We start from the raw sequence: 27,160 nt of genomic DNA, 5'->3' as shown, positions 1-27,160 counted from the left end.
AGACTGTTAAAAGTTTCCTTCAGAATTGAGTTTGTCCGTCACTTGGTAAATGTTCTTGGCCTCTCCTCAGGACAGCGTGTAAGGAGTTAGATAGCAAATATTTCAGTCTGTGTGGGCCACAGACCACACTGTCTGCTGCAGTGAGTTAACTGTGTAGTTGTAGCACATGACAGCATATAAGCAAGTGGGCATGGCTATGTTGTAATAAAACTTTATTTATGGACACAGAAATTTGAATTTCGTAAAACACCCAAGTGATCTGACGCATTTTTCTTTGGATGTTTTTTTCCTACTGTTAAAAAATGTAAAACCAGGGAGTTCCCTGGCAGCCCAGTGGTTAAGGCTCCACATTTTTACTGCAGAGGGCATGGGTTCAATCCCTGATCAGAGAACTAAGATTCCACAAGGCCAAAAAAAAAAAATAGCCAAAAAAACCAAACCCCCAAAACCCACAACAGCAACACCCTGTCTATTAAAGATATTGGTGTAAAACCAGTCTTAGCTCGCTGGCTATGTAAATATATGAGTTAAGCTGGATTTGGCTCCAGGACTGGAGTTTGCTGACTTTGCAGCAGGATTAGGGGAATCTGGATGCTGGCTCTGCACTTGCCAGGAGACAACAGTGAGAACTCTGACCTTGCTCTGTCATCTGTACAATGAGAGTGGAAGCTGAGGGAACCTCCAGGGCTTCCTCTGATGCTAAGGTTCTATGGATCTGATTAAGGGGCGTTAAGAGGATGAACGTTTGTATGTCACCACTTGTCAGACGCTGCACACACACTGCCTTTCTCTGAGGGGGGCTGTTATAATCCCCACTGTAATGCTGAGGAGACAAGGACAAAGGGACACCACAGCCTTCTACCTCAGATAAAACAGTCTGAAAGTGGAGACGTTGGCCTTCAAATTCACAGCTGTCTGCTCTCTTCACTAAAACTCAATGTCCTTTGTGTCTCCAATCTTACTTCCTCTCTTTAAAAAAGAAATTTTTATTGTTGTAAAATATATATAACATGAAATTTGCCATTTCAACCATTTTTTATGTGTACAATTCAGAGGCATTAATTACATGCATTATATTATACAGCTATTGCCACTGTCTATTTCCAAAACTTTTTCATAACCCCAAATGGAAATTCTGTACTAATTAAGCAACAATTCCCCATTTTCTTTGCCCCCAGCCCCTGGTAACTGTGAATCTATTTTCCATTAGATTTTCTCTTAATTAAGGAACTTTCAGTTTAATTTCTTATCATCATTGTTGGTCTCCTTGTCTATGAAATTCCATATCCCTGACATCTTCAGCACTGTCTCTCAGTCTTCCTCTCCCCATGGCTGATTCATGTCAATGTATGGCAAAACCAATACAGCATTGTAAAGCAAAATAAAGTAAAAATAAAAATTTGTAAAAAAAAAAAAAAAAAGAAAGAAATGCACAGGAATATGGGGGAACGGGGAAAAAAGAAAACAAGAGCCGACTTTAAGACTGATGCTCTGTCTTCCACATCTTTCCCTTTTCATTTATTTGCCTTTTACAGTATAGTATCCTCAACACTTCTATAAATTTATTGAATTCACAAATATAACAACAAAATATGATTTTATCCCAATTCTTATTTTACATCTGAGGACAAGGAGACCTAGGAAAACTAAAGAATTTGGACTTCCTAGTTTGTTCAAGACCACCTAGCCAAATGGTCCTAAAACCAGGATTTAAAACTTTTTCCCTATACTCTATATGGATTCTGTTTTCATATAAGTGAATCAGAAGTTAGGAAATAGACATATATTAGCTGGCATGCTATCAGTATTCAACAAAAGGTAACTGGATAATTGGAGGATGGTTGAACGGATGGATGAAAGTGAGAGTTATTATAGAAACAAGTGTCTCAAACCAGAAAATATTGTCCTGAGCAAAGCCCAAAGTAAGGGTCATCTCCAGCTGGGATTAGTTGATTCAACAAATGACTGCTGAATGTACTATTGAGCACTCAACACTACCCTATCAGCACTATTGAGCACTCAACACTACACTGCCAGCAGCTTTCTAGATGCTTGGAGACTAGTGATGAAACATAAAAACCTCTGCCCTCATGAGGAGAAGGAAAAGAAGCAAAATATGTTAAAAAAAAAATCTACCTATATAACACACACATATATAACATGTATACACATTGTGTATTTATTTAAAATATAATACAGGTATATGTGTATATAACAGATGTACACTGTACACACAAATGCATACATGTACATCATAAGGATTATACATGCATACACACAAAGTGTATGTATGTATGTATGTGTGGAAGGATACATACATGGATCCAGATCATGGTAAGTGCTAAGGAAAAAAGTAAAATGGGGATAGGGCTGAAGATTTATGTAAAGTGGGCAAGTAAGGCCTCACTGAGATGACCTGAGCAAAAACCTGAGGGAGGCAGGGACTCAGTCGCATGGGGATCCACACATTACACACAGCAGGAGCAGCAAGGCTGAGCTGGCCATGCGTCTGGCACGACCAAAGTGATGAGCACGGGGGCAGAGGAAGGTGAGGCGAGAGGAGAGGCAGAGGACAGACACTGTAGGCCTTGCTGGCTTTAGCAAGGACTTTGGCTTTTACTGCAGACAGCCATCCGTCTTCAATGTCCTCACTTTTATTTTCAGTTATATCGCACAACTTATGTTGTGGCCAGTGTGGAAATGGAGCTGCTGAGGGTCAAGGGCAGATCTAGAGGCATCATCCAGGAAGCCACTGCAGTGATCCAGCTGAGTCTGGACAGAGCTTGGGTAAGAGTGGTTATAACAGGTGAGGGGAGGAATATCAGATTCTGCATATTTTTAGGGTTGGACCAACTGAATTCACCCATAGACTAGACATGAGTGGGAGACAAAGAGGTGAGTCATAAATGATATCAAGATTTTTAATCTTAGAAACTGTGATAGGCCAGCATTGTCTAATAATATAAATACCTTTAATATCTTTGCAGCAGACCAAAGGCCAAGGGAGGGAGCTTTGCTGTGTGGATTTGCTGCTGCAGGAAACATAGCGTATCGAAGCATCCATCTAGTTCAAATGCTTCCACAAAGGGTGGGGCAGGTAGGGAGGAGGGCTCTGGAACTTCTACTCGGGAACTGTGCAGAAAGCTTTGACCTCGCACCCCCTGGACAGATCTCATCCAACATTGCCCAGATGTGCAATCCTGGATAATTAAGGTGCCTTGGAAATTGTGCTGGACTTAGAGCCAAGAACTCCTGGGTTCTCACCCTGGTTCCTCTACTAGTCCAGCACAACTTCCAATGCACCTTACTGGCCCTGTGGTTTCCCTACCCTTCTTTGTAAGTAGTCCCTTTTTACTGAGCTCTCTCCTCAATGTGGCTCAGCCACTTGTTTCCGGCCAAGATTTTGACAGTAGTCAACCAATTACTTCCTGTGGGTGTCTAGGACAGCCTCAGCTTTTATCTAATGTTTTGGAATAAGAATAAATCCTCCCACTTGGCCATTTCCATGATGGCTAGTCTAGGAAAGGGAGACCCTGTATTTTGATTCATGACATTTAGCTCAGAGTTCTTAAAACATCCTTCAGTAGAAGAGTCTGAGGCTGGGAGACTCCATATCAGGGGGAATTGAAGGAGAAATAAAAGGGGGGTAGTGACTACTCTTCCACCTTCATCCTACTTCAGTGTTCTGGCTACTTCTTGGGAATTCATATAAGTTACTCATAAGAGATCAACCAACTCGTCAATACGTATTGTGTGGGTCGTTGTATCATTAAGTTAGTCAGTATAGATGACCAGGTAGGATTTTTGGTCAGTCTTGACCTAATCTTCCAGATACCAACCCATTTCTGTGATGCATGGCCTACCTTGCAGATCTCCTTCTGGGTTCTGGGAATCCAGGGGTTCACATCCCCAGAAGGCAGCATCTCCTTCAGACCTTCAATGGTTTGGGATTTGAGTGGCAGGCGTGGACCAATCTGCTCATTCAGGTATAGCTCACAGATCCTGTTGCCCAGCATGTGCCGAAAGATGGCTTTCCCAGTCTTCCTGTTTCTCATCAGGACACTGAGGAAATGATGCAGGTCCTGCCAGAGGTCCAAGAGTTGGACCTCCACTTTCAAATTTAGCTTCTTCAGGTGGTCCCGGAAGGGACTCCCGGCACAGGCATCCGCACACAGGGCCCAGTGGGTGTAGCCCAAGGAGAGGTTCTGCTTCACAGCCTTCTTGATGGTCACGAGGGAGGAGTAATTGATGATGGGGGTGACAGTCCTCAGGCGGGTTGAGAATGCTGTCTCAAAGAGGCCCTCCATGCGGAGGTGGCTCTTGGCTTTCTTCTTCACATTGGACTTCCTGGCATAGAGAACATCCTCTTCTGGGGAACTAATGGTTCTGTCCTTTGAAGAGGCCTCCTTCAGGAAAGGCTTTTGTATAACCACCGTGTCTTGAGAATCCAGCTCCTGGGGGGGCACTGTGTTGGTGTCTGGATGGGTATCCATTTCCAGAGACCATGAGCCACGCTCTGTCAAGTGCCACATCTTCCTCTTAATCTTCCTGCTTGAGTACTTCTTCTGGGGTTGGTGGGCCTTCCTGATGTTCATATTCAGAGGGAGCCCTCCTTCATGGGTACAGCAGATACTCCACAGGCGAGTCTCGTATTCCTGCATCAGAGCCCGGCACGATTCCTCCTGGGCCATGGCTGTCTTGGCGTGGGTGTAAAAGTTGGGCAGCCAATAGCTCTGGAGTTTGAACAGGGCTACTTTCTGCATGTGGCTCAGGATCTCCCTCCTGGTGGTGGACTGGTTGGGATGCCAGATGGACAGGTTCAGCAGGGCCTCTGGGAAGAATAAAGAGAGACAGAGGATGAAAATGATGTGGGGATAGTTAGGTTTTTGAATTTTTCCAAATGTATTTGTGTTTCATTCATTCCTCATGCAACCCTAGACAGGTCAGAGATGAAGTGAACATGATTTTAGGGTTTGTTCAGCACAAAATGACCCCTTATTACTCTCATCACCTTGCTTCTTCCCCAGAGAAATAACCATTTCGTGGGATTCCTCAAGTTACTTTTTAGACTACTGAACATTATTGTAAAGAAAAGCAGTGGTACCAGAGAAACATGTACCTCTGAATGGAATTTCTCAAAGTTAGATCTGACTAAAGGAAGGAGTTTGGACTGGATAATTTGGTAAAGTCCTGACTAGCCCTGATTTTAATATCATCAATTCCCAATTATCTATATAAATAGAGCAGAGTGTGACTAACCCCAAATAGTGCAGCTTCTAGAGCACATCATTTGTATTTGGGTTAGGAATTCCTTCTCGTTTAATAAATAAATACATTTGAATGAATTTGATGTTCTAGAGAAGGAGCTGGCAAACTTTTTTTCTATAAAGAGTTAGATAGTAAATATTTTAGGCTTTGTGAGCCATTTATAGTCTCTGTTGTACAGTCTTCTTTAAGCTTTAAAAATACAAAAACAGTCTTAGCTCATAGGCCACATGTACTGCATTTGGACTGTGGAGTCCTGTGGACTGGAGTTTGTTCTAGAGAATCCTAATTGAAAACAAAACAAAACAACAACAAAAAAACACAAAACAAGCCATGCAGGCTTAGAAAGTGCAGGAACTGTTCAATTACCTTGTCCCAATTCCCCTTCACTCTTTCCAGCTAACCTTCACTAACAAGCAACATCTCAGGAAGAGGCACACACCAGCTTAAGGCCAACTGTCTCTCTCAACTGTTCGCTGTTAAGGGTTGGGGTTCCCACTGGCATCCCTAATGGAGAGAGGAGCAGTCTACAAGGCAAGGGACCGAGGACTATCAGACATTGGATTGATTTTTTTCTTGCATCTCCCAGGGATTTCACCTTAAATATGCTTTATGATTCTTACTGATGTTCATGTTGCAGAGAGTCACCACCCGTGAGCTTTCCTGCAGATGGGTGGCCTTCAGCACAAAGAGGAGGGAAAGGTAGTGGTCTCTCACTTCCAGGTCCATCTCATCTATGCTCAGGATCTTCTCAACAAGAATCCAGAAATCCACCAGTTCTTCACCTAGGGATCAGACAGGATCACCTATGGATCAGACAGCAGACTGAGCTGCACCCCAAGCTTGCCCCTTCAGTGGCTGCATCTGAGTGCGGCAGCTGAGACCCCCACCCCACCTCCACCCCCAGCCTGCTCTACTGCCTCCAACATCACCTTGAGCCATTCCTTTGGCTTAAGGGGTCATTTCCAGAAATGTCCTAATGCAGGAGCTGATGGGAGATATACAGAAAAGGGGCTTAATGGGTAGGACTCTTTCATGATTTTGGGTGGGGAGCGTTGTAGAAAAACTGTCAGTTTAGGAAAAACCACATGAGAATAGATCATTAGACATGCAAGTTTTGTCCAAAAAATAAAGATCGGGGTAAAAAGAACACTTCCTAGATCATGGACCCAGAGCAGCCTGCAGAAGGACACTGGAGCCCAAAGGTGCCAAAGACTACATTCCCCGTTTTACAGCTTTGCCAGGGCTGAAGTCTGAACGACAAACTATAACACAATCTGTCTAGTTCTTCCCTGCCTGACCCCTGGAAATCCAGAATTTCACCTTTATACTAAGATGTGTTCCTGTGTCAAATTGAATGATGCTGAACTGGAATGTCAGCTAGTATTCACTGCCAGCCTCCTAGACTTCTCACCTACTGGACCCAGTAGAATAGAAAGCCCTTTTGCTACAGGGATTTGTGTATATACTTGTTCCTTGTCTGTCTCCCCACTGTCATGGCAGCTTCGGGAAGCAGGGACTTAGGGCTCTTGTCCACCTTTGTATCCCCATCTGCAAGCGCAGTGGCTGCCGTACAGTGGTGCTCAATAAACAGTGTTAAATGAATGAATAAATGAAAGGGACTCAGTGCTTTTGCCACAACCTGCACAATAGACCCCAGTTTCCAAAGACTTCTACCCAAGCTGTATTATAAAACACTTCTTGTATTCACCATAGATACACAGAACTGTTAGTAGCAGCAGCAGAACTGCTCCAGGGTATCCTGGAAGCTGTTAAGAACTTGCAAAGGCCCCAGGAACAAGTCCAAGAACCCACCTGCACTGCCCTTGAGGTAGGTATAGAAGCGCCACATCCCTCTGACCCCGCCAATGCATTTCTGGAGTAGCCACTGGTCTGCCATTTGCCATCTCATCATCTTGGCTGCCAGGAAAAGTCCATGGTAAGAGATTGAGAATGAGCTCTTCCCCCGACCCATCTCTCAGGCCTGGCACATGGCCAGACTTCCGTTCACTCAACAGGAGTGAAGAGAAATGGTGGCCAGTGAGATGAGTAGGGCTCTGACTACATGGTGATTTTGAAGCCAGACTCAGGCCTTCTAGTGACATGCATTAAGTGACATGGGGCGGGGGTGGGGGGGGTGGGGGGGGGAGTACCTACAAGCTACGTACAATCCACAGATCAAAATCATCCTCCAAACAAGGCCCCTGGCCTTCCATGATCCCCACCTGACAGCTAGTTTTCCAATACATGTGTTGAAGGAGGGAGATGAGTATAATGGGCACTTTGTTCCAATATTTTACCCAATGGGATTTCCCAAGTCGTCACTTTTCCTAGTTTCCTTTGGCTAGTTGAGCTGAGTCAAGTTATCAATTCAACCCTAGGTGAAAATTTTATTCATTCATTCTTTCAACAGGCATTTATTATAGGCCTACTAAATGCTGGGTACCATTCTAGGTGTTCGGGATACATCTCTAAACAGAACAAAAATCCCCACCCTCAATGAGCTTATATTCTAGCAAAGGAGACAGACAATAAAGGATAAGCATACTAAATACATTTTCTAGTAAGGGTGAAGGTTATAAGCACTATAGGAAGAAATGAAGAAGCGAAGGAGGGTATAGGTAAAGCTGGGCAGGGGCTGGATGGGTGGGCAGTGGGCTTCCAGGGTAGCTTTCATTGAGGAGGTGAGAAGTGCACAGAAATTTAAGGTGAAGGTGGGGCACCAATGTGAATATATTGGAGAAGCATCGCCCCAGGCAGAGTGAACAGCCGGTGCAAAGCGTTGAAATACAAATGTGCCCAGCATGTGTGAGGAACTGCAGAGGGCAAAGTGGTTGGAATGGAATGAACGACGGAGAAGTAGGAAAAGATGAGATCAGAAAGGAAATGGGGCCAGGTCTCTGGGACCTGGAAAGGCATTTCAGGGGCTGTGGATTTCAGATTGCAATGGGAGCCATTGGTGGTGGTGGTGGTGGTGGGAAGGGACAGTGAGCAGAAGAGTGACATGATCTAAAGGAAGCTTTAAAAGCCTCCCCCTGGCTGCTGGGAGACGAGAACGAGAGCGTGAGCAAGGAGACTGATTCAGAGATGACTTCAATAGCCAGGTGAGGCAGGCGGAAGACAAACTTGTGGTTGCCAGTGGGGAAGGATGGAGGGAAGGGATAGTTAGGGAGCTTGGGGTGGACATGCACACACTGCTATATTTAAAGTGGATTACCAACAAGGACCTATTATACAGCACAGGGAATTCTGTGTAATGTTATGTGGCAACCTAGATGGGAGGAGAGCTTGGAGGAGAATGGATACATGCATTTGTATGACTGAGGCCCTCTGCTGTCCACCCGAAACTATCACAACATTATTAATTGGCTATATCCCAAAATAAAATAAGAAGTAAAAAAAAAAAAAAAAAAAAACCAGCCAGGTGAGAAATGATGGTGGCATAAGCCAGGTGATAGCAATGAAGGTGGTGAGCTACCTTTGATTCTGAACATATTATAGGCATTTCGGCCATCATTACCTTTCTCATTTCTAGCTGCAGTGAGACAAATAGCCCAGCCCAACTAACTTCTGTTTCTTGTTCTTGGTACCAGTTTTTCAGCCTAAGATATCACCTATTGCCTCAATACAGGCTAAGCCACCCACACATCTAAGGCTGTAAAGGCAGCCAGTATTTGCACCTATATATAGCACTGAGAGACATAGGATGGTTTGCAACCTGGCTCCCCATGTTTCTATACACACATGCCCCCGCATGCTTACCTCCTTCTGGGGACTTAATGAAACTGATGAACTCCTGACAGAGGATGTAATGGAAACATAAGTTGGCTTTACAGAAGTAAGGTAATCGATATTTTTCCAACCAGGTCAATAATCCTTTGTACTTTGCAATCTAGAGTCCAAACAAAATAGGAACAGAAAGGAGAAATGGAACTGAATTACTAAGAAATGCAGCTTAGCAAGGAGCAATTAGATAACCTTATGCTTGTAATATTTGGCCCAGAGGTGTGTTGATTAAAAATAGTATCTAAGAGGCTCTCAAAGGAGTGAATGGATTGGTAGGAAAGAAAAGACTTTTTCCTTCATCAAAAAAATCTTATTCCTGAGTGAGTTAAGCAAAGACCTAAGTAAAAAACAAAAACAGAGCAATGACATAGTCCTAAGCTTTGCTTGATAGAGGAGAAGCAGAAGAGATTTTGGTCCGTGGTGTCAAGTCATAACTCTACTCAACTTGCTTCTTTGTAAGCACACTTACAACTTTTCACTAGCTCCCAACCCACATCAACTGCACAACATGTACAAAAACACACAAAGACTGACACAGACCACATAAGTAAGGGAGGAATACCCAAAGGATCGAATCCCCAGAGATGGGATAAGAAGATAAAATTTTTGAGTGTTGGGATTCTCCTTGGGAAACCAAATACATGCATAAGAATCAGAGTGCAGTGTCTTCCTCAGAAATCCAGATCCCAGAGAAAAATAGAACTTTGCTGTGAGCCTGGCTTCGTGCTTAGTGTGATTGTTCTGATCCCACCTGTCACAAAAAGGGCATGAGGGAGGCGTTGCTGAGTCCAAGGTCTACAGAGTAGTAAAGGAGAACAGGAAGGGGAAGAGAGAAAGACAGTGGACAAGGACAAGGAAAAAACGTATAAAAAGAAACGACTGGGGGAAAAGATATGCCCTGTGGACAAGTAGTCATTAGGAACTGTCAAGCGTCATCTTGACTTGAGCTACCCTCGTTGCGAAGATCCCCTGGAGGAGCGAATGGCTACCCCTTCCAGTGTTCTTGCTTGGGAAATCCCAAGGACAGAGGAGCCTGGTGGGCTACAGTCCATGGGCTCACAGAGTCAGACACGATTGAGTGACTAACGCTTACATTACAATGCAAATAATTGCTATGGGCCCATGGGCTGCACTTCCTTTCCCACACCCATGCAGGTATTGGCCATCAATTCCCAGACTCTTTCTGGCTTAGGTGTGGCCTACAGAGTTCTTCTCAACACAGTGCTCCAAGCATCTACTTCCCAACCATCACAGTGGACATGAGAGGTTAACTTCTTTTGCTAACCATGGACTAAAATACAGAGGAAAGAACTCAGCAGCAACTGCCTAAGAGATAAAAATGCGAAAAGGAGAAATGTCTACCTGGCTTGATTCTGCTTGTCCTACTCACCCGCTTTGTAGTTTCTTCCATAGTCACCCTGTCATGAGTTCCTGTCCTTTCCCCTCCCCCAATCCACACTTCAAATCCATCTGCCTCTTCCCCCATCCCAAACCATCCACCATTCAAGAATCATGCTCACCAAGTCATGGGGTACTTCTGGCCACAAGGTCCACTGTGAATTTTCAACAGTGTAAAATGGTGTCTGGCCAAAGACCTGAAAAAGAAAGCTAAGAAACAGCCAAAGGGGTCTGAGCATCTCTTCGTGAAAGTGTCATGGCCCATCTGTAGTCACAGGGGAAGAGAGGTTCCACTGCTTTCCTATTTCAAGGGACATTAATTCATAAATTTATTCCAGTGAATCAACTTGCTTTGTGCAAAACAACAAAGAAAGATTAAATTACAAGATTCATTTATCTTTTGGCTCCATCCTGCCCTGACCTGGGAGTTATCTTGTCTGTGTGCAAAGGCCAAAGCTCATGACTTTAAAAGGTGTTTACTTTGTGTATTGCATTATTCATTTCTCCAGGACCTAGAAAGTTAGGGCAAAGGCTTAAAGCCTTTTCATAAAGAGAAACATCTTTGGATTTGCCTAAACTGTTGAACTGGAGAAAGTAGAGAGGACTGAGGAGGTGAGGAATAAGTGTACAAATTATTGATACTTAGGGGAGCATTCAGCTCAGTTCAGTTCAGTTCAGTCGCTCAGTCATGTCCAACTCTTTGAGACCGCATGAACTGCAGCATGCCAGGCCTCCCTGTCCATCATCAACTCCTGGAGTTCACTCAAACTCAGGTCCATCGAGTCAGTGATGCCATCCAGCCATGTCATCCTCTGTCATCCCCTCCTCATGCCCCCAATCCCTCCCAGCATCAAAGTCTTTTCCAATGAGTCAACTCTTTGCATGAGATGGCCAAAGTACTGGAGTTTCAGCTTTAGCATCACTCCTTCCAGTGAACATCCAGGACTAATTTCCTTTAGAATGGACTGGTTGGATCTCCTTGCAGTCCAAGGGACTCTCAAGAGTCTTCTCCAACACCACACTTCAAAAGCATCAATTCTTCAGCGCTCAACTTTCTTCACAGTCCAACTCTCACATCCATACATGACCAATGGAAAAACCATAGCCTTGACTAGATGGACCTTTGTTGGCAAAGTAATGTCTCTGCTTTTTAATATGTTTTCTAGGTTGGTCATAATTTTCCTTCCAAGGAGTAAGTGTCTTTTAATTTCATGGCTGCAATCACCATCTGCAGTGATTTTGGAGCCCCAAAAATAGTCTGACACTGTTTCCACTGTTTCTCCATCTATTTCCCATGAAGTGATGGGACCAGATGCCATGGTCTTCGTTTTCTGAAAGTTGAGCTTTAAGCCAACTTTTTCACTCTCCTCTTTCACTTTCATCAAGAGGCTTTTTAGCTCTTTACTTTCTGCCATAAGGGTGGTGTCATCTGCATATCTGAGGTTATTGATATTTCTCCCAGCAATCTTGATTCCAGCTTGTGCTTCTTTCAGCCCAGGGTTTCTCATGATGTACTCTGCATATAAGTTAAATAAGCAGGGTGACAATATACAGCCTTGACATACTCCTTTTCCTATTTGGAACCAGTCTGTTGTTCCATGTCCAGTTCTAACTGTTGCTTCCTGACCTGCATACAGATTTCTCAAGAGGCAGGTCAGGTGGTCTGGTATTGCCATCTCTTTCAGAATTTTCCACAGTTTATTGTGATCCACACAGTCAAAGGCTTTCACATAGTCAATAAAGCAGAAATAGATGTGTTTCTGGAACTCTCTTGCTCTTTCTATGATCCAGGGGGGCATTAAGAATATCCAAAATCATATAGAAAATTTTAGGCTACTGTCCTCTTTTGTCATGGAGAAGGGACTGAGACCTAGGCAACCAGCTTTGAGACTAACGGGAAATGGCTTCTATGTTTACAGGTATCTATGCTTCTATGTTTCTATGTTTACAGGTATCTATCTCACCACGGTTATCAAAATGTCTCAGAATATTCCCACAGTATTTGTGATAAACTAATGGAGAAGGCGATGGCACCCCACTCCCGTACTCTTGCCTGAAAAGTCCCATGGACGGAGGAGCCTGGTGGGCTGCAGTCCATGGGGTCGCAAAGAGTCGGACACGACTGAGCGACTTCCCTTTCACTTTTCACTTTCATGCATTGGAGAAGGAAATGGCAACCCACTCCAGTGTTCTTGCCTGGAGAATCCCAGGGACGTGGGAGCCTGGTGGGCTGCCGTCTATGGGGTCGCACAGAGTCGGACATGACTGAAGTGACCTAGCAGCAGCAGCAGAGAGGCTAAAGCTACAATTTCTTGCTGAACTCTTGGCGTATCGCATTTCTAAGGCATCTTCTTCTCTTGCTACTCAGTCCTCTGGTTGTTTCTTCTTGCTTCTTTATCCAGCCTCTTCCCCCATATTCATCCTCAGCCAGTTGTCAAGTACCTAGTCTTTTTTCAAGCTTTGGTTTGTGTCACCTCTTCACTCTTCCCTTTCTGACTCTCCCAAGTAGGAATGGCCTGTTCTTCCAATGTAACCACCTCCTAGAGATGTCAGTCATGTCACACGCAACCCTTTTTTGCACTCACCTTAAATACTGGTCTCCACATTAGACTGGGAATTCCTTGAAGACACGATGGTATATAATTAATATCCATGTCCCCAGTACTAAGCCTAGCATCTGGCACAAAATGACCACCCAATAGGTATTTGTGGAATAATAGTGTTTTTTCCTAGTTGTATGAAATTTCAGTGAGGTAGCATTCCATGAAAAAAGGTGCACTGAGGTGAACAACTATTTACAAGGCACCAGCATTCAGATGTAACCAAATATTCCAACCAAAAAAAAACCCAAAAAAACCAGGATTGGTGTAGGCCTGGGTTTAAAAATATTTCGAGGTATGAGGTTTGTTTTGGTTGCATAGATTAAGAAGCTATATAGATTTGCTTCCAGGTAACAACTCAGCAATTGCTATGTGTTAAACATCCAGTGAGGGGAGTAGAGCAGAGTGAATAATCCATGGTTCTTGTCCTGGAGGAATTCACAATTTCACAGTCCCGTGGAGAAAACACACATATACAACACGAGAGAGTAGCAAGGTGTCAAGGAGCACAGAGGCAGGGGGAGCTAAGTTCTGACTGGGAGGACCTGGGAATTCCTTAAGGAGAGCAGGATTTCAGTAGCTGTCTGAAAAATGATTAAGAGTTTGGTGGGTAAAAATATGGAAACTTAAGAGCCCAGCCAGGGAGAGGCATGGAGGGAGAGAATGCCAGGTGAATACCCCCTGCAGGGTAGAGATGGATGGAGCGCTAGGTACCAGCAAAGGGTGTGATGAGAGATAACTATGGACAGGTAAGGAGGCTGGGGATTTGGGATTTTATTATATCAGTAATGGAAACTCCTGGAGATTTTAGAGGATTTTCTGATTCATATTTATTTGCTCAAATTGAAATAGTTTTGATTTGATATGAAGTTTTTATTTATTTTTTAAAAAGGCACGCAGCTCAGTGATATTCACTATTTGGCTGTTGATGAAACATTTGGATTTAAGTCTGAGAATGCTTACCGGGAGAGAAAGAAATGTGTTGAAAAAATCGGCAAAGATTTCATCCTCTAGCAGAATTATAAGATTTGTCGAACCAATTATCTCTATTAGGGAAGAAAAAAAAACTCTTATAAGCAGAATTGCATTTAGGATGAGAAAATGAAGCAATTGAATGGGTCATTTCACAAGGGCAAATTTCCACATGATGATGGCCTTTAAAGTCATCCAACTCAATTTCTCCCCCCTTTCCAGAACCCTCCTCTGCAACCCTGCTTAAGCACTCCCAGCTGTGGGAAGCTTGCCACCTTACAGGGCTGCCCATTCCATTTATGAAGAAATAAAATAGTTTTTTTCATTCTGTTCATGGGGTTCTCAAGGCAAGAATACTGAAGTGGTCTGCCATTCCCTTCTCCGGTGAAACTCTCCAATACTTTGGCCACCTGATGTGAAGAATTGGCTGATTGGAAAAGACCCTGATGCTGGGAAAGATTGAAGGCAGGAGAAGGGGATGATAGAGGATGAGATGGTTGGTTGGCATCACCGACTTGATGGACATGAATATGAGCAAGCTCCAGGAGTTTGGTGATGGACAGGGAAACCCGGAGTGCTGCAGCCCATGGGGTTGCAAAGAGTCAGACATGACTGAGTGACTGAACTGAACTGAACTGAAAAGAAAATAGTTTAGTAATATCTTTCCTGTTATGAACTGCCTTCCTTTATTTTCTTTTCATTTGTTGAAATTCTGCCCTCTGAAGCTGGACCAAATTCACCTAAGTTCACTTTTAAAGGGCAATGCTCCCATATTTATAAAGACATCACAACATTTTGGTTACCTCTGCCCACTCTGGCTAATCACTAAGCATTTTTCAGTACTTCCTTGCGTGGCCTTCTTTCCATTTGACTCCCCTCTCATTGGCTGGAGGGGCACCCATAATTCAAGCATTTCACATTCTTCCCAGGGAAGAGCATAAGACAACTATTGCCCATCTTCTAAATTATACTAGTGTGGCCGGAAATGAGGTTAGCTTTGGGCACTCTCACATTACACTATTCACTCCACCATCTTTAATTTATGCAGTCACTTTACCAAGAAACCAAGTCAAATTTCAACTAGTTGGTTTTGGCCCGACATTAAAACCCCCAAAGAGCTTTTTTGGAAAAATATTGGTTATGTAACATATTTATTATTTCTCTCAAGCTTGATCATTGTGCTGCCCAAATTAATACAAGGAAAAAATGCTGACTGTCTCAAAGCCAAGCATAGAGACCACCGGTGGCTTCTCTAAGTTTATTCTAATTCACTGTCTATGCTTTTTAGTGTATAATGTTAACTAGTGAATAGTAAGTTAATTGTCCTATTAATGGCCCAGCATTTTTCTATCATACCTAAAATTTATAATGAAAGACTTACAAAATGAGAAACCTAAATATTAGACACTAGACCTATTTCTCAGTCTAGCCAAATGTGTGATGAGAAGAGTAAGTGTCACTCCACTAGGATGAAGTTACAGTAACATAAGAAAACTAAGCAATTCCCTTTATTGCTTTTCCTAATGATACTTTGGTGGTTATTATTTTCTTGTAATAGAAAGAGAAACCCGGACAATCAAACACTATTATAATAGAGCAGATGCCAATTTTTGCCCTCTGTTCCACAGATGTCTTTTTTGCTATCCAGTGTAAATTTTTATGTTTTTCTGTCTCTCTCTTCAGCCCTCTCCACATCTTTTTATAATTCCCTGATTTATTTAATCTAGTCCACATGGATAACTTAAAAATCTATGTTCTCAGTCCAGACTTCTTTACTTGACTCTAGGTTTCAGTATCCAATGAGCTATGGGATGTTTCCACATGACACCCATCAGGCACTTTCATCTCAACATTTTCAAAGCTGATCTGATAGTTTTTCTTCCCAACCTGCTCATTTCCCTATATTCCCAGTCTCAGTTACTGGAACCACCATCCAACTGTCTGAACCAGAAACCTGAAAATCATCTTTGATTTCTCTTGCTCTCTGTTTTTCTCTCTCAGTACTCCCACATGCAATGGAGCAGCATGTGCTTTCTCCTTTTATGTATCTATGGCGCCTATTCTTGCATCTCCATCCACAAAGTCACTTTCTTATTTCAGGCCTCTATCATTTCTCATCCAGACTGTTGTATCAGTTTCTTCACATGTTCTTGCTATTTCTAATCACTGCCATCATATTATTGCTAAAACTCTTCAGCAATTCTTCATTGTCCTACAAGATAAAGACTCAGTTCCTTAGTACAGTATCTAAGGCTTCACCCAATCTGGTTTTCATGTTCCTTCCAAGCCTCACCTGGGAGGCTCCATTCCATGTTGCCTCCTGTTGACCAGCCAAGACATTGCTCTTTCCTGCACAAGCTATGCACTCTCACATCCAACCTCTGTATCTTTGCTCCCACAGTCCCATCCCCTGAAACATCCTCTCAACCCCAGGCTGCTTCACAAATTGCTATCTATCAAGAAATGGTTTACATGAAATCTCCCTGGTGAACCAAGAATGGCAGAAGGTACCACAATAGTAAAATTGATCACTACTCCCCGTCACCTCACATGGTCATGTACAACTTCCATCACGACAATGAACAAGTGATTGTTTTCACTCACTGATGCATCTATCTTCCTCACGAGACTGAGCTCCACGAGAGGAGAGACTTCTGTCTGTTCATTGTTTTTCTTCTAGACACTAACGGTGTTTGCAAAGTGTTCTGTAAGTGTTGGGTGAATTGTTCTTGCAAGAGAAGATCTTCAATCTTCTGGACTCTTGTTCACTTGTTTGTCATTCATAAAGCCTGGTATGGATTTGTTGAACAGATTGTTGAGAGGATCTGACTGCAGGAAAGTGGTGTTTGGAAGAAATTTCTCAGTCAATTGTTTTGTAGCCACACAAACACTGATGGTGAAAGGGACGGGACTGTGGCAGTGCTCGGTATTAACAAAGCAGTCTTCATGGGGTGTAGGAAAAAGGCTCTCCGCATACTCCCCTTCCCCATCCTGCACTCCTATTTCTCCATTCTTACCATTTCTGCCTTCAAACTTCAGAATAATCTGAGGTTTTCAACATTCATTCTATACAATAGTGATACTGACTCGGTAATAAAGAAATTGTTGGATAACCCCAAACCTCATGCCAGCCTTCTCCCTGGAAGAGGTATGACACGCAATGGTCGATATGCATGTTAATTCTTTCCTCCTAGGTATTCCTCCTAGTTGCCTTTGTTGTGTTATCAATGGGACCTTATCTGATCCTCAAAGATCTGATGGCATGGGGTGGGGGAAGGGGAAAAGAGAGAAGAAAAACAACGGGCAGGAATAACACAGAGTCTACATGTGGTGTCCCTGATTGACTCATTCCTGTTGACACTGCAAAGGTGAGTGGTTTGCCTTACTTGGGATGCTCAAAGCTGCTGAGACATCCCTTTCAGAGACTCACCAGCATTGCTCATGTCGCCTTGCTCTTCCTGCTACTGATTGTTTAGGAGCGGAATCAGCACCCAGTCAACAGAACCCTGCCGCTTACGAATGCACAGTGACACTTCCTGCTAGGGGTTCCAGATTCTATGCCTCTGGTATTGAACTCAGTCTGAAGATAAATCTTATTTTAACTGAGCTCCTGAATTCCCTTAACTATACAGACTCTTCCTATACCTAGGGCTTTAGTCCATACTATTTGGTGTGCATTGACAGTTTCCTTTTAATTGTTGTCTAATTATAGATCCTGAGTTGAAGTTCTGTCTCTTGAACTTGACTTCATTCTTTGAGGGAGTAGGAATCTGTTAACTTCTGATGTGCCTTTTGGATCTAATATTCTTCTAGAAATTTAACTGGTATTCAATAAATATTTAATGACTTGACTCTCAGATAAGCTGGAAAATTCAACCTAATATCCATGCTGTTTTCTACCCCTTCTCTTCTTTTCCAGATAGTTTCCTCTGGTTGGTTGTGGGTTTGAAAAGAGATTGAACACACATTAGCTTTCATGTAGAGGAATTAGACTACGTGTTTGTACTTGATTCTCATTCAGTTCTTAGTGATGCAAAATAGGGGTTATCATCACCTCCTTTTCAATGCAAAATAGTAAATGCAACACTGAGATTGGACTCTGCCTATCTGATTCAAGAGCTTGTGTTATTTCAAATATGCCAGTAAATCAAACCTTCCTTTTACATGAAAAACATACTTTAATGGGGTTAGAAATAGCTCTCCTGGACTTTCTCATAATAATGTAATTTTCTGTATAATTTCTTCCACTACTTCTTATGTATATCCTTATATGTTTAATTAGACTTTCCCATAGATGTTATAAAGTAAGATGTAAACAATATCTGTATGGAAAGGAGCTACTTAGAAAAAGGTATCCCACATATTTAAGAAATTAAGTGTAAGACTGAAACAAAGCTATTCAACATTTTCATCTAATCACAGCATACAGATGAACTGGAGATTTTCTGTGACCAGTTTTGATCAAGAATGTTCTATTCCTGATCAATTCCTCATTCATTTAGGCCAATTACTCCAAGAAAACAGAGGTAAGCAAGAGGCAATATGGGAAAGTTATAATTCTTTCATTTTAATTTTTCTCAGGATGGTATATGTGTGTTTAGTCTCTGTCGTGTGCAACTCTTTGCAACCCCATGAATTGTAGCCCGCCAGGTTCCTCTGTCCATGGGGATTCTCCAGGCAAGAATACTGGAGTGGGTTGCCATGCCCTCCTCCAGGGGATCTTCCCAAAACAGGGATCAAACCCAGGTCTCCTGCACTGCAGGCAGATTCCTTACCAACTGAGACACCAGAAGCCCAAGGATGGTATAAACGGTATAACGTTTTTTCAATTGTAAACTGGGCCAGGCCTACTTCTGGGGTCATGAGCAACTCAAAGACAAGAGCAGAAAGTCTTTTGTCTACATGGAAAGAGTCTTAGAGATGAAGAACAGTAAGAAATGATGAGAAAATAGAAATTTCTAACATATTCCCAAAGTACCAAGGTCTAAAACATTTGCCACAAGTTGGAAATGTGGAACTCAGCATAAATTTACTCACAGAGAACGACCTGTTGTAAGACAAGTGTTCAGAATATTTTAATGTGGAAATTAACTTTTGTTACTCATTTTTTATTGCCTTCAAATGGATTTGGGTAGTCCCAGCTTTGGGTCTGATTTGCACATTTAGATCCCTCCTCACACTGTCCTGGGATACACATAAATCAGCCCCAAGAGGATCTTGAACATCGAAGGGGTCAGGAATAAGCGCATTGACTTGGGGTTTTGTGGAGTTTTGTTTTGGTTACTCAGTCTCTGACCATTCTCCTTATTTGAGATGAAAAACCGTGTGAGTCTTAGAGGGACTGTCTCCCATTATAAATGCTTGAGGGACCAGACAGCCTCTCTGCTCTCCTGGCAGCAAAGACTTGGACACCTGTCCTAGATTCAGCAATCAGATCCTCCATCCAGAACTTTTTATTTTTAAGGGGTGACTCAAAAGCTCAGGGGCAAGGAGTGACAATGCATGGCCTATGACAGCAAATGCTCACTGGTGATGGTGCCAGCAGAAGTGGCAGGCTGGAGATGGCCACAAAGGCGGGAAGGAGATGATGTGGTTGCAGATTAGCTTTGATTTTGTTGGAGCAAAAACATAAATGAGTGAATGGCTTTTGGCACATACCAACCAAACAAGCCTGAAAGAGTTAAATAATTTTGGTTATTCTTTAGCTGTTACTGCTAATAAACACTTATAACTGGACATGTCCTTCACAAAGCTACACAAAGCTAATTGCTCTCTGATTCCATATAGATTATACTCTGCACCTGGCATTCTTCTCCCCCTACACTCTCTTCCAGCATTCTGCATTTCAGAAAGAAGGTCCAGGACTGATAACTTCAGGGACACCAGGCCTAGTTGCTGAGTTGCCTGATGCTAGCTGTGGTCATTTTGAAACTTTGCAGGAGAAAAAAAAACATGCAAGACCTTCATAAGGATATAAAACCTTTCCCTATTCCTGAGAGATGGTGGCACAATTATTGAGGTGCTAGCCTGTTATGTTTCACTTTTGCCTGGCAGAAATAATAAAGATACTCTTTCTATTTTCTCCAAATTCTGTCTCTGTATTTCTATTTGGCATCAGTGGACTGAGAGCCAAGATTTTGGCAACAATTTTTAATGTGAGGTGCTGCTAACCACCAAAGGTAAAGTATATGTTGATATCATAATAGTAACTATGGGGGCTTCCCTGGTGGTCCAGTGGCTAAGACTCTGTGCTCCCAGTATAGGGGCTCTAGTTCGATCCCTGGGATCTAGTTCAGAACTAGATCCCACATGCCACAACTAAGAGTTTGCATCCAAAACTAAAGATCCTGTATGCTGCAATGAAGCTTGAAGATCCCGTGTGCCACAACTAGAACCCAGCACAGCCAAATAAATAAATCAAATAGTAGTACCTATGGCATGTGGATATCAGAATGATCCAACACACAGGTTCTTGGTGGTGGTTACTGATTATAGAGTCCCTTGGAAAAAAATCTGTGGCAGCTCACTCAGATTCTAGTTGAGCACATAAACTCCATGGTGGCAGGAATTTTGTTTTGTTTTGTTTTATTTAATGATGCATCCCAAACATCTAGAGCAGTTTCTTTCACATGGAAGTGCTCAAATAATTGAGTGAAAGAATTAATATGAATACAAACCAAAAAATGAGCTGTCCTGTAGAATTCTAGACCCCTCATCCAATTTTCAATCCTGAGTCAGACCTAGAAGGTCTTAAATAAAAAGAAAGTATTTTGCTCTTTAGGAAGAACCTTGCATTATCTTTCCAAGTATTTACTGAATCTCTTCCAAACTTTCGTCAAAGAGATTACTGGAGTAAAGTAGATTCCCAGAGCTTTGGGAAATCATTGTTAAGCTGGATCTGATCCAACACACAACTGGGAAGTGTTAGAGCTGAGATGTGAGCTCAAGTATAATTTTTTTTTAAACTATATATTTTATATTTGCCTGATAATAATAACCATCTGGGAACTTGTAAAATATACAAAACTCTTGAACCTCACCCAGGCTTTTCTACCAGAGCAGAGACCTGGTAATATATGTGTTTAATCAACACCTTGGGTGATTCTTATCATCACACAACGTGGGGAGACATCTGGCACCATTTTACTTTGGGAATTCTAAGGTCTTGAAAGGGTCAGGAATCTAACTGCACGTAATTCATTTTGGCTTTTAGTCCTTGCTATTACTGGGGTGACAGCACTCTATTTGCTTGCTAACAGCTCCAGCAGTCAGCATCCCTGAGCTGCAGGGGAGACAGTAGGGCAGTGATTCAGAGTAGAGAGAGGCTTTACATAGCTTTATTGAAGGCAAGTCTAAAAGCATAGTGTCTTAAGGAATGTGGGTATAGATCAGTGCTGAATAGGCCACCCTTTTAGGAAGAGAACTAAAAGAATTTCTTCTGCCCAGGTTATGCTAGCTGTTTTCCAAAGAAGTGATAATCTAAGGAATAAATGTGATTATTAAGCTATCAAGAGCTTCACCCTGAATTCTCTTAAGATGAGTGAGCATGTGTGTCTGTTACACTGATGAATGAATGAGGTAACTGATGATTGAAGAAACAGGGTAGGCTACAAACATCTTGGAATACATTAAACATTGAGAAACACATGTAAACATACTTTTTAAAAATGTGTGCTATTTTGTGGATGCTGTTTTTTTATATAATAAAATGCTTAATTTTTGTTTCATATTTATTTTAAAGTCTGACATTAAATTTACAAGAGACTTTTGAAGTTCTTAGGAGAATTTTCTTTGTTAGGTTTGTAAATCTGCCTGCTATTTAAAGTTTTTTTGAAATCATATTTTCAACTCAAAATATGAAATGTCTAAGAAATGTTAGTTAACAAAATATGGAAGTGGTATCTGTTTAGGAAAATTTATCCAAATTATTGAAAAATGAGTACAAGTGAAAGCAATTTAAAGTAAAATTATGTTTATAAGCAATTTTGTATGCTAAGTTTAAAAGTTTAATAATTAGTTTATTAAATATGTACCATAATATATTGAATACTGATTATAACACAAGCAATACCAAACATTTTGTTGTTGGCACCATGCTCCCTTGTAACAGCCTATTAACCTGAAAAGTAAATTATCAAGCTTTCCATAAGACAATTTGCAGGGTTCTTCCTTAACTACCTTTCTTAGGTGGGGCAGGAACTCAGTAGTTTTCTCTGGTACTATTAGGCCATGAAATTCCATCCCTGGAACTGTACCACCAGGCTTATGAATACAGGATGTACGACCTCAGTATGCCTGCCCTGAACTCCTCTAACAAACTCCTGCTTATCCCTCAAAACCCAGATCAGAATAAAACTGACATTTCATCCACATTATACCTACACTAGATACTTTATTTACACATTCAGTCAACTATTCATTGTATGCCTCGTCTGTGATGAGCTAAACAAGCATTTTGATGATTTTTATAGAGTTGCTTAAAAAACAGTCATTTTTGCTCACACGTTTTGACACTGCTATATTTTGGAGACACACACATATTTGTGTGAATATAGCTGCCTGTATCTATCTCTGTCTACATAGATATCTGTATGCCTATACATCCATCTACCTGTGTATCTAGGCATATAGAGCTATACATATACACCCTACGTCTATGTTGAATCTATGCTTATTCATGTCCACACGTCTAAGTTTAGTAGGAAACAAATAGACCTTCATGATGCTTACTAGATGCTTGGAAAACACTCACTTATACATTTTCCTACCTTCTTCTTTGCACCTCCCTCGTTTCTTTTAAATTGATGTGTGTGTTAGTCGCTCAGTCGTGTCCGACTCTTTGCAACCCCATGGACTGTAGCCCGCCGGCTCCTCCGTCCATGGGATTCTCCAGGCAAGAATACTGGAGTGGGTTGCCATTACAGTACAGAGAGCAAGTGCCCCTTTTCCAGCTCATGGAAAGATGGTGCCCTCTGGTGGACAATGGTAAAGATCACACCTTTCTCTCCAAAATTCTACTGGAGTCGTTTTTTTCCAGATTTCTCTTCAGTTGATTTTGCATTCTGCCGTGATTAGGGTTACTGTCAGAGTGCTCGTACCTACCATGATATGAGGAATACAGAAAGTTTCGTATAACCTGAACAGGCCTGCCTATTCCATTTTATCAGGCCTCAGTAATAATCCTTTGTGGTTTGAAGGCCCCTGCCTTCAAATTAGTAAATATTAATTTATTATTTCACCTCAGAGATACATGTTGTGAGACATAATAATATTTGAGGCATTAATTTACTATAAGAAATGAGCTCATCAGTATCTGACCTCAAAACTATTCAGAAGAGAAACATCTGAGAAACTCAGAAGAGAGACATCAAAACGTCGCTTTGGTATCATTTCACCTTTTATATTTATATAGAGAAAAATTTTATATTTATATATAGAAAAAAATACCTTAACATATTAATATTTGGGCTTTTCTTGTCTGCCCTTATATATAACTTTTCTCTTAATTAGTGAAAGACATTGCTGCAAGATGAGGTCATATTGTAATGGCAAAACAAAAATTAATTTTTAGGTTAAAAAAATCCAAAATACACTTGCAATATAAAATAAAAGAGCAGGTCTAAGTGAAGTAGAAAATGGAGTTTTGCCAAATCACTAGGAAGGAGTGTAGATTAAAAGCAGACTCCCTACTACCCCAACCCCAAGGCACTGAAGGAGTATTAGCTAGGCCACGGGAAGGAGGAGCTGCAGGGCTGGACAAGGCCTGAAAAGATACCCAAGGTTGTGGGTGAAAAACAAAGGGAAGGGACCCAGAGGTGACAACCAGGAAGAGGGTAGAACCTCCAGGGGAAAGTGCGGAGCTCCACGGTCACCAGGAGCAAGAAGAAGCACAAAACTGGACTAGTGCCTGGAGAATATTTTATTTCCACCTGGTGGGGTGGGGGCGGGAATCATGGCTCATCTCTCCTGTGGAGCAACATGGTTACCAGATCATCCCTCCAGTGCAAGGTGTGAGCTTCTGATGGAGAGCTAATCCCTGCTTGCACAGTGGATGTTCAGCACATGCATACCAGTCCTTCCCCTCATCCTGAGACAGCGCTGAGCCCCCTGTAAATAACAATGAAAGTACCTGCTTCCTTTGCAATTCTCAGAATGCTCACAAACCCCTAAAAGCAGAGGGCAGAAGCTTGTAACAGCCAGACAATTTACCCCTGCTACACCTTAACTTTTTTTTAAAGGCTTATTGAATTTGTTACAATATTGTTTCTTTCTTTCCTTTCTTTTTTTTTGGTGGCAAGGCACGTGCGATTCCAGTTCCCTCACCAGGGATCGAACTGCATCCCCTGCACTGGAAGGTAAAGTTCTAACCACTGGGCTGCCAGGGAAGTCCTTACACCTTCACTTTTGAACAAGAAAATTAACAAGGAAGAATAAGTCAGAACCAAAGGAAAAAGGCTCCATCTAGTTTTCCTAGGAATTGGAAGCAAGGGGGAGTCATTGGGAGGATAATGACTCTCTAGAATCCCTGCCCCAACCTCACTCCATCTAAGCATAGATATTTTAACTGTGACCACGAATGAGGAAAGCTTAGATTCTCCATACTCTGGGGACGGGAGGGAGCGATCCGGATGGGTGGGCTAAAGACATTCTTTTACAAGTTCCCAATAATTTAACTCTACTCCTCAGAATTCCATTCCCTTTGACATGCAGCTACTAGCATTGTGTGACATGGCTAAATGTCTAGCTACATTAAGCCAGCTTGTTAAGACTTTTGAGTTTTAGGTTATCATCTATAAGCCTACCTCATACAATATTTGTGAGGATTAAAAAGAAAAGTGGGGGGAAAAAAAGTGGGTAGAATAAACAAGCCATAGGATTTCATTTTATACGAGACCACCCAAAAAGGAGTGGGTCCTGGTGAGTCTTACTTGGAAATCGGTTGAGGTGTGTGCAGAGCAATGGGTTGATCTACCCAGGTAGAAGAATCTGGCAGGCACTACACTGGGTGAGATGGGGTGGAGAAATTCTGGAAGCAGGCAAACCCTTCTGAGCCCTCACTATGTGCAGGCTTCTGCTCTGTTCTACTAGACCCTGCAGAGGAAACTGCCGGATGGACTTTGGTGATGGTGCTGGTGGTTTAATTGCTATGTCCAATTCTTGTGATCCCATGGACTACAGCCCTCCAGGCTCCTCTGTCCATGAGATTTCCCAGGCAAGGATCCTGGGGTGGGTTGACATTGGATGGTATCACAATATATTTATGCCAAACTCATCAAAATGTATACATTATGTCCAATTTTTTTTTTTTTTGGTATATTAAGTACATCTCAACAAAGCTTTAAAAAAAAGCATCTGACTTTCTGTTTGATAAACCATAAAGTAATCAAAAGAAAGGCCTCAAAAACAGTTCTGTGAGTTCTAGATGGTCAAAATATCAGTTCAGATTTAGTATGAGTATTGAAGCAATCAAGAAAGAGAAAGGATGAGGGGGTAGCTGAGGGGGTAATTTGATGATAGGTACATTATTATGCTTCACTAAAGACTTTAAATCATTTTAATTACTAAATGTCAGTGACCAGTGGTAGGTATTCTATGTGGTGGGTGAGGGATATTTATAAAAGCCCAAAGACAGGATATAGTACATTTATTTTCACATTCTATTGGGTTGCAGGGGGTGAGGAATACAGAGGTGAGCACAGCAAGCAGATGCTGTGGCTGAAGCTGAGGTGAGATGGGGAAATACTTGGGGAGTTGAAAGTGTAGGTCACAGGAACAGGCCTCTTGGGCTTCATTTGCTTTTTCTCTGCTCACTGCTTAGCAAACAAGACTGAGAGAAGCCTAAAGAGGAGAGAGTCATATGCCCTTGGCACTTCTGAAAGAAAGATACCCGGTCTTCCTCTCTGACAGCTTCTCATCCCTCAACTTCTCCAGATATTCCAGAATGTGCAGGTGACAGGAACCATTCCAGGCTCACCTGATTTGGGCATCAGCAAACTTATGGCAGAAAGTGAAGAACTAAAGAGCGTCTTGAAAGTGAAAGAGGAGAGTGAAAAAGTTGGCTTAAAGCTCAACATTCAGAAAACAAAGATCATGGCATCTGGTCCCATCACTTCATGGGAAATAGATGGGGACACAGTGGCTGACTTTATTTTTATGGGCTCCAAAATCACTGCAGATGGTGATTTCAGCCCTGAAATTAAAAGACGCTTGCTCCTTAGAAGAAAAGTTATGACCAACCTAGACAGCATGTTAAGAAGCAGAGACATTACTTTGCCAACAAAGGTCCGTCTAGTCAAGGCTATGGTTTTTCCAGTGGTCATGTTGGACTGTGAAGAAAGCTGAGCACCGAAGAATTGATGCTTTTGAACTGTGGTGTTGGAGAAGACTCTTTTGACAGTCCGTTGGACTGCAAGGAGATCCAACCAGTCCATCCTAAAGGAGATCAGTCCTGGGTGTTCATTGGAAGGACTGATGTTGAAGCTGAAACTCCAATCCTTTGGCCACCTGATGTGAAGAGCTGACTCATTTGAAAATCCCCTGATGCTGGGAAAGATTGAGGGCAGGAGGAGAAGGGGATGACAGAGGATGAGATGGCTAGATGGCATCGCCGACTTGATGGACATGGGTTTGGGTGGACTCCAGGAGTTGGTGATGAACAGGGAGCCCTGGTGTGCTGCGGTTCACAGGGTCGCAAAGAGTCGGACACATCTGAGCAACTGAACTGAACTGAAACGTAATGATACCACCAAAAGGAAAAGCCGTAGATCCAGATCATCAGCATGGCAAGGGAAATCACGTGCCAGCAGAAGAAGGTGGTAACAAACAGAATATCATTTTTGTCATCATCCATCCATTTGTGGCCAGAGATTGGTTTGAACAGCATAAAGCCTATCTGAATCAGCCAAGAGCCTGCAATCATATACAGAAGAGCCTTCATCACCCAGAACCGCAGTGAGTTGGGAGCCCACAGCTCTGTGATCCCCACCAACAGCAATAGGAACAAGACCTGGATGAACAGGATGTGACTATATAGCTCCACTCCTTCTGCGTCCTCCACGTGAGACACCATCATGGTCAGAATCAGAAACATGCTCAGTGCTTGGGCGCCTTGCTCCAGGGCAGGAGCCCTTTGGGGCAAC

The 27,160-nt window shown here is 42.4% G+C and overlaps 1 protein-coding gene across 1 annotated transcript in view; it reads right to left on the bottom strand.

The window, feature by feature from the left end:
• Positions 1-17,464, bottom strand: part of RGSL1 (regulator of G protein signaling like 1) — a 65,810-nt gene extending 48,346 nt beyond the window's left edge. Inside the window, exons 1-6 of the mRNA XM_068986520.1 lie at positions 17,452-17,464; positions 14,013-14,095; positions 10,572-10,646; positions 9,028-9,157; positions 5,889-6,050; positions 3,864-4,831 (exon numbers count right to left, since the gene is read on the bottom strand). Of these exons, the coding sequence (XP_068842621.1) occupies positions 3,864-4,831; positions 5,889-6,050; positions 9,028-9,157; positions 10,572-10,646; positions 14,013-14,095; positions 17,452-17,464 (1,431 nt within the window). The remainder of the gene's footprint in view (positions 1-3,863; positions 4,832-5,888; positions 6,051-9,027; positions 9,158-10,571; positions 10,647-14,012; positions 14,096-17,451) is intronic.
• Between the last annotated feature and the right edge of the window lie 9,696 nt (positions 17,465-27,160).

Source organism: Capricornis sumatraensis, chromosome 14 (assembly GCF_032405125.1).
Source record: "Capricornis sumatraensis isolate serow.1 chromosome 14, serow.2, whole genome shotgun sequence".
Taxonomy (NCBI): Eukaryota; Metazoa; Chordata; class Mammalia; order Artiodactyla; family Bovidae; genus Capricornis; species Capricornis sumatraensis.
This window is presented reverse-complemented; position numbering and strand designations above follow the sequence as displayed.